We start from the raw sequence: 8,083 nt of genomic DNA, 5'->3' as shown, positions 1-8,083 counted from the left end.
TTCCAGGCTGAATTAAGAGAAAAAACCTTCACTATGTTTGGATTGGAAAGGAAGCATGACCTAAAATTGGATTTTAAAGTGTCATGGTTTTGGGATACTTTTATGGGGACAACTAGAATTGAATTAAGTAGGTGTGTTTTTGAACTTGGGTTTTACCTTTTTACCTTAAACCTTTCAGACTGCAACTTGGGAGGCTGTAAGCAGTAATTGGATGCTTTGGGTCACTCACATAAACATTGAGATATATAAACCATAAGACACTTTATAAGAATTAAGGATATGTTTTTAAAAAATATATATGAACTAAACTTATAAATAAAAAGAAATTGAAACCTGAATATATTTATATAGCAAAACTTGAAGAAATACCTATACTGGCTTCTTTGCTTAGTAGTTTACAATCACAGCAAACCAAAGTGTGACGTGTTTAAAAGCAATGTAATTAACTTCTATGGGGTTGTCATCTCATCATCTCATCACTTCTAAAGATAAAATGTACTTGTTCTCTCCTTTATGGTGTCAGCTCTGAGTAGATGAAAGGAAAATTAAAAAAGGATTGTTAAAGAGCGAAGTCAAAGAGCAAAATGGAGGGCAAGAGTTAGAGGCAAGAAAGCATGCAGAGTTTGAAGAGAATTGGGAATGCTGGTTGTGGTAGATGGTCTCTGATCTGCTCTTTGGATCCACTGGCCATCCTTCTCTGCCCTGTTTTGTGATTCCAGGAGGCTGACCTTTATCAGCTTCATCAAACAGTCTCTCTTACGGTTGTCTTCAGGTTGGGTTTCGCTAATGTAAACTACCAACAGGATATTATAAATCAGCAAAGAAAGGGAAGGGTATTTGTATTTATTTCCATGACCCTTTACTCCAAGTTTTAGATTGGCACTGGCTGCCTTTTGTTCATCTAAGGTCACAGCTCTTGTTGGATGGCCTTTTTCTTCAACTACAGGACACTGTGTCTGGGTTGCAGGAACTACTACTTCTCTATGCCCCTTGAAGCCTAGTGGTGATAATACTGGCTTCTCACAGTTGCTAGCCTAGGGTACTTCAACATCTCTTGGTTTCCTTTCATTCTTTATACACTTTTAGTAAATAGTCTCTTCACTAAATGCTATTCCATCACCATTTTCAAGTATGCCATCAATTTTTGCCCAGGACCTTAACTGATACGTTGGTAGTAGAAAATGGGAGAAACTTTAAGGTAGTATTAGTGAGTGATATGAACTGCTAGGAAGAGAGATAGAAGACAAAGTTTTTAAAGCTTTTTACAGCATTCTTTGAATAACATTAATTTTTTATGTGATTCTAATAAATTCTTAACTTCTTAATTATTTTGGTTGCATTCCTGTTTCTTTGTATGCACATCTAAGATGAGACAGGGCTATGAGATGTCTGGGATTTACATGACTAGATAAGACTGCTAGGATCCATCTGAGTTGATTATATCATATTAAGACATTTCTCTCATGGAATTGGGAACATTCCACCTGAGTGTACCTGTTAAGTTTCTTTTAAGATGAAGTGATCTACTATGGTGTGAAATTTGTTTTTGCTGTCGGATAGGATAATATTGCTTGTTTTTTAAAAATATTTCCTTTTATTCTGGAAGAAAAAGTGGACAAAGTCCAATCAGTCCTTCAAGAACCTATAATTCAGTTCTGATTGTTACATTTAGATCAAATTTTAGATTAGATTCATATTGCTGTATTTAAGCATCACTCCAGAAGTGGACATAAGCAGGTGACTACTGTTTGACCATCACTATAATACTTTATATAGCTGAGAATTCAGATCTCAATTAGAATTTTCTCTCTCAGCAGAACCTGCTACTTCCCTACGACAAATAGGACAGGTGGAGTTCTCTGACAGCCAGCGATCGATACAGTGGACATGAAATTCATGGGTGCAAGGTAGGATGCGAAGTTTGTTGCCTTCTGTGTACTCGGTGATGCAGATGGTACAGGCTTTTAATGCACCACCTTCACCAAAAGATCTTATAGCCAAGTTGTCAATCTGTGCTTTGGTAAGTCCTGTATGTTGGTCATGATCATCTTCATTTAAGAGGAAAAAATGGTCCAGATTAAGGGAGGTCCAAGAGTCACTGTCATCAAATATTATTGGGCTCATAGATCTATTTTCTCGCCTGGTTTCTGATGACGAGCCTGGTGGTAAGCTTATGTCATTACTGCCTTCAAACATTACTGAGCTAATTTCTGAATATTCATCACTGGAGCTGGAACTGGAAATAGGAGTAGAATTGGAACTAGACAGGTAATTGGAGCCTGAACTAGAAATCAATGTAGAACTTGAATAGAAATCAGAACTAGGATTTGAATTGCAATCAGAATGAGTCCTAACATCAGACGCATCTCTTTCATTTTGTGACTCTTCCCTTTCCATGTTTGGACTTAGGGGTGAGACACTGTGTACTAAATCAGTGTCACTGGCCCTGAGGTTACCACTTAAGCCACTGGATCCTGTCACTGTCTGCCTTAATGTGCTCTGAATTGCAGGAGGTGGTATATCATTGAAACCAGTAGTTAAAATAATATGAAGAGAAGGAATTCTGGCGTTCCTGACATAAGCTCTTGCATCTGCCTGCTCAGAATGTGGAAACATATCCCTGCGTCCTCCTTGTTCACTTTCTAAAGTGAGAGTGTTGTTTGGCGTCTCAGATGTTAACTGAATTCTGGTAGCTGTGCTGTCTCTTTGAGAGTACGCCCTAGGATGAACTTGTCCGACTTCACAATCGAAGTGTATGGTTGGATTTATCTGTCCCAGTCCCTGAGATTCACCATCATTGGTTGTGCCTGGAAAATTTTCTTCTTGAAGTGCACTGCTTGATCCAGAAGTTGCAGCAAGACCCCTATTTTGCAGCTCAAGTCCAGTTATTTGCTGTCTTGATGTTTCTTGGTGCTGAATCCTAGAAAATCTCTCAGTCTCATTTACCAGAGGCTGCTCAAAAGTTGGAGATGTTATACTATAATGAAATCTTCGTAAAAGTTCACTCATTCTGTTTGGAGCCGGACTACTTTCAGTTCTTGCTCTGGTTCTCCGATGATCAGGGCTACTGCTTCTTTCTCTTCGCCGACCTCTGGTAACTGGGACTTGTATTAATGCTTCAGTTGTACTTTGTTCTGATCCAGGTGATCTTATAAATGTTGATTCAGATTGTGTGTTTTCTGCTTGACTTTGGCTGTTTTCCATGTTGTATGTTCTGGGAGATCTTGTAGATGCTACATATTCATTCTCTGGATTTGGGCTCCCATTATTAGGGTTAGAATTTACTTCTAAACTGAATGTGGAGTCATTACTATCTGAATTAATCTGGATTATTTCTTCCCAAGATTGGTTTTCTCTTTGCCCACTTGTCACATATTCAGTTTGTCCAAAAGTGTTCAGCCAGCCTAATAGATACTCACCACTATTATCGGAAGACTTTCCTCCACCTGTTAACAAAAAGAAGTGAGGGCATAAAGGAACTACCAAAAGTAGAACCATCATAGAATAGCACTCTGAAACTTTGTTGCAAAAACAAACAAAAAATTAGAACTTTAGTACTCAGATATTTTAAACAGATTTCACATATATAGAGTTAATATTTTGTAAACTACATTTTCTAGATTTACAAGAAGAGGCAGGAAAGTTTGAGTTCCTTCTGAAAAGAATTAATTGTAGATAAATTTAGAGAATCTTTTTTATGTTTTCAAAGGGAATCAGGAGCAAGTCTATTTTCAATATTTCACCATATACACGGGCTTGTGTACTACTGTGGGAGGAAAGTCAAGAGACATTTTTTTACTCTATTGTCAAAACACGAATACAATTAAACAAGGTTAAGGTACAGTGCTAGTATTTTAGTCTGATTTACATTACTGCCTAATTCTCATGAGCCAAAATATTACTTTTTCTAGGCTCTTAAGTTTTTTTTTTTTTTCATTTTTTTTTTCAACATTTTATTTATTTTTGGGACAGAGAGAGACAGAGCATGAACAGGGGAGGGGCAGAGAGAGAGGGAGACACAGAATCGGAAACAGGCTCCAGGCTCTGAGCCATCAGCCCAGAGCCCGACGCGGGGCTCGAACTCACGGGCCGCGAGATCGTGACCTGGCTGAAGTTGGACGCTTAACCAACTGTGCCACCCAGGTGCCCCTAAAGTCTATAGGTTTAAAAGTATTTGAATACTTCTTTTAAAAAGGGTGGGGGGAGGACACCTCGGTGGCTCAGTCGGTTAAATGTCAGACTTTGGCTCATGTCATGATCTCACAATTAGTGAGTTCTAGCCCCATATTGGGCTCTGTGCTGACAGCTCAGAGCCTAGAGCCTGCCTCAGATTCTGTGTCTCCGTCTCTCTCTGCTCCTTCCCTGCATTCACACTCTCTCAGTCTCTCAAAAATAAATATATTTTAGAAAATTAAAAAAAATAAAAATATTTGAATACTTCTTAATGTGACAGGATTTTGAATTGACATGAAATTGAAGGTCAGATCAAATGAATAACCTGAATCTAGCATAGTACATTTGAGGCCATATTTAAGAACCAAACTGTTATATATCCTCTTCATTAGATAGTAAAATTCTCTACTTCACACTAGGAGAAAAGCACCAGACCTGGGGTTAGAGCAGGATTTCTCAACCTTGGCACTGTTAACATTTTGGTGCTGGGCAGCTCTTTGTTTTGGGGAGCTATCTTATACATTGTAAGATCCTTGGCGTCTGCCCAATATTTGCCAATAACACCCACTCATCATTTTTGACAACCAAAAATATCCCAAGACATTGTCAAACATTCCCTGGGGAATGGGGGCAAAATTACCACCAGTTGAATAGCATATACAGTATTTTTTTGCTGGTGAAGAAGGCCATATAACAAAAATAACTCAGGAAGTGGGAGGAACTTTCAGTTGAGGTGGAAAACCAAGAAAATATCAATAGGCTATTTCACACTGTTTCCCAATTAAAGTAATCCAAATATGAACTGGGGAGAAAAAAAAAAAACAAAAAAAAAACCGTATCTTTACATTTTCACTGAAAATCAAGTAAATACCAGTTCTCTTTGATGAGAAATTACTTAGCACCAAATTAACATGTGCCACTTCTGATTCCTCTTTGGCTAACACAATTATGAAGTTCCTTACCCATCCCGTTCTAGTCTCCCTCCCTAAAAGTGAAATATACCTGTATTTTCCTCCGAGTTTTCCGGTGGGTTTTCTTTAATTTGTTGAAGTCTCTTCAACAACTCTTCTAGTGTACTTTCACCAGGGATGCCTAATAAATCGTTATCCCTCATAAGCTTGTAATCTTCTTCACTCAGGTTATTTACAAATTCATAGAAGTTTTCTTCCCGGACCAATCGGTCCATCTGACTTCTGCTCCGGGCCACGGATCCATCTTCTTCGTCAGAATCTGAATTTTCCATCTAGACAAACAAGTGGAAAAATATTTTTTATGACATGCTGTTGAAATACAATAACCAGATATTAATTTATATATGAATATAACATATAAAATAAAATGACTGGATTATCTTTCTCTTTCCGTTGGAACGGCTTTCTCGTCGGCGCTCCTCCCTCACCGTACTCCACCAGTGTCTTAGGAGTCAGTAGCCAACAACCACTTTATACTAGAATTTGCTAGGCCGCGTTGCCTAGGCAGCCATTATATTCGCCATTATTACCAACTAGGGACTGTAGCAACCTAGTGTAGGATAGGTTTCTTTTCATTTCGTTCAAACCCAGCACTATCCTACCTCCCTTTAGTCACACGAGCATCTTCTCAGGCGTTCAGGAGGCTTTTCCAGGCTCTGATGTGCTCTAGTTATTTGTATGTTACATTAAAGAACGCAATGTAACTAGTTATGTTACATATGACTGACTACTGCAAAATGTCGTGCACGCGCGCATGCGCACGCAAGTCATTCCAGTTAAATGAAGCAATTCTCATTTTAAGGTGCCCATGGAAGTCTTTTTTATCCTCATGAAATCTTCAAATCATAGACACTAAGAAAGCCTACAATTTTTGATAATTTACCAGAGCCATGCCTGAATTTCATTAGTTGGGTCTTTTCCTTTTCACTCTTTTTTTTTAAAGTTATGTTTATTATTTTATTTTATTTTTTGTTTTATCATTTTTAATTATTTTTAGATATATTTTTTTTATCATATTTCACTCTTAATAGCCTCATCTTGAATTATCCACTCCCTCAGGCTTTTGTCAAAACAAACAAAAAGGGGCATCTGGGTGGCTCAGTCTGTTAAGCCATCAACTCTTAATTTCAGTTCAGGTCATGATCTCACCATTCATGAGTTATAGCCCTACATTGGGCTCTGAGCTGACAGCGTGGAGCCTACTTGGGATTCTCTGTCTCCCTCTCTCTCTGCCCCTCCTGTGCTCCCCCCCCCCAAAAAAAAATAAATGAACTTAAAAACAAACAAACAAGCAAAAACTTTGACAGGTTTTCTGGTCAATTCCTTAAGGAATTCTCCACAAAATCATAGTTTCATTTTTGTTCTCCTTTCTCATATTATAAATATTTACTTAAATCTATCCAGAGACAGAACAGGCACTTTTAAAACAGATCTAGAACAATTATTTGGCCTACTGTAATTGTGTACTGATACTGCTGATTTTGTTCTCTATATGTTAGTGCAGTTAGGATGGCATGGTGAGAATAATGCTCATTTGCAATGCTATCTGAAGGAGACCTCCAGAGTTTTTGGACTCATGAATACTATCAGCCTCACTTAATTGTTTTGGAATCCTTCATTCAAGTTGTTCCTGTAAAGAAAAGATTTGGCTATGGAATTTTAAACATTATTCAGTTGGACTTATTTAACAATTAATCTGTCCAACATAAACTGAATCAGTTAATGTCCACTAGAGATATGTCAAATATTGCAAAATAAAGTACTTCTGAATAATTTATATTCCAGGTAATGGAAAATCACATAGAAACTGTGAAAATACAGTATATTATATGCTATAAGAGATTTATATCTGCACTATTGTGTAAGTACAAGAAACTGTGTGATGATTATTTAATCAGAGTTGGAAAATATTTCAGAGATACTACATTTAAATATGGATCTTTAGATATAATTATAAGTTTCTACTGGTAGAAAGTGGCAGTTGGGCATATATTGGTGAAGAGTCTATGTCAGACTGAGGGAATAGACTTGAAAGACCTTGGCTTCTTTGGGGAACTGTGGCCACAATTTTGGAGTTGGGGGGGAAATGATGTGAAATTAATCACCGAAGGAATAATTCACATAGACTATAAATTGAATTTTGATTTTTTCCTATAAGAAATAGGGCACATGGAGTGCCTGGATGGCTCAGTCAGGTGAGTGACTGACTGTGGCACAGGTCATAATCTCATGGTTTGTGAGTTCAAGTCCCACATCTGGACTCTCTGCTGTCAGCACAGAGCCCACTTGGTATCCTCTGTCCTATCCTCTCTGCCCCTCCCCTGCTTGGGCACTCTCTGTCTCAAATAAACATTTAAAAAAATGAAAGAGGGCACAGATTAAGATGTTCTATTTTTTTGTTTGTTTGTTTGTTTTTTGGAGAACAGATAATGGGTTTTGGTTTTGCCTGCTTAGTTTCCACTTAATGTACTTTTCATAATAGCACCTTGATTTTCTTGAGGGAAAAACCCATTCTTCAATCTTAGTCCAGTTGGTGTAGGTTTACCTGAAATCACTGCCATAGATAAAGGAAAAGATATGTGATGCAGCCGTGTCTAATCAGCATATCTCAAATTGCTGGTTATGGTACCTGGTTTAAGCATGGGCATGTGACCAAAAGTGTATTTAAAAGTAAAATCTGTGGGGTGCCTGGGTGGCTCAGTCAGTTAAGCATCTGACTTCAGTTCAGGTCATGATCTCACAGTTTGTGAGTTTGAGCCCAGCGTCAGGACCTGTGCTGACAACTCAGAGCCTGGAGCCTGCTTTGGATTCTGTGTCTCCCTCTTTATCTGCCCCTCCCCTGCTCATGCTCTGTTTCTCTTTCAAAAATAAATAAACATTAAAAAAATAAAAATTAAATAAAAGTAAAATCTGAGATGTTACCTGTAACTATTGAAAAT

The 8,083-nt window shown here is 37.9% G+C and overlaps 1 protein-coding gene across 2 annotated transcripts in view; it reads right to left on the bottom strand.

Annotated features, from left to right (window-relative positions):
- Positions 1-303: 303 nt before the first annotated feature.
- Positions 304-8,083, bottom strand: part of LOC125157371 (E3 ubiquitin-protein ligase RLIM-like) — a 108,713-nt gene continuing 100,933 nt past the window's right edge. The window contains exons 1-3 of one of the 2 annotated variants that reach the window (XM_047844014.1): positions 5,517-5,572; positions 5,176-5,416; positions 304-3,446 (exon numbers count right to left, since the gene is read on the bottom strand). In XM_047844014.1, coding sequence (XP_047699970.1) covers positions 1,792-3,446; positions 5,176-5,416 — 1,896 coding nt within the window. In that variant the 5' untranslated portion in view covers positions 5,517-5,572 and the 3' untranslated portion in view covers positions 304-1,791. Of the gene's footprint in view, positions 3,447-5,175; positions 5,417-5,516; positions 5,573-8,083 lie in introns of those variants that run through there. The other variant, XM_047844013.1, reaches the window with a different exon arrangement.

The sequence above is a fragment of the Prionailurus viverrinus genome, chromosome X (genome assembly GCF_022837055.1).
Source record: "Prionailurus viverrinus isolate Anna chromosome X, UM_Priviv_1.0, whole genome shotgun sequence".
NCBI classification, from domain to species: Eukaryota; Metazoa; Chordata; class Mammalia; order Carnivora; family Felidae; genus Prionailurus; species Prionailurus viverrinus.
Note: the sequence above shows the minus strand (reverse complement) of the source record. Positions and strands in the feature narration are given on the sequence as shown.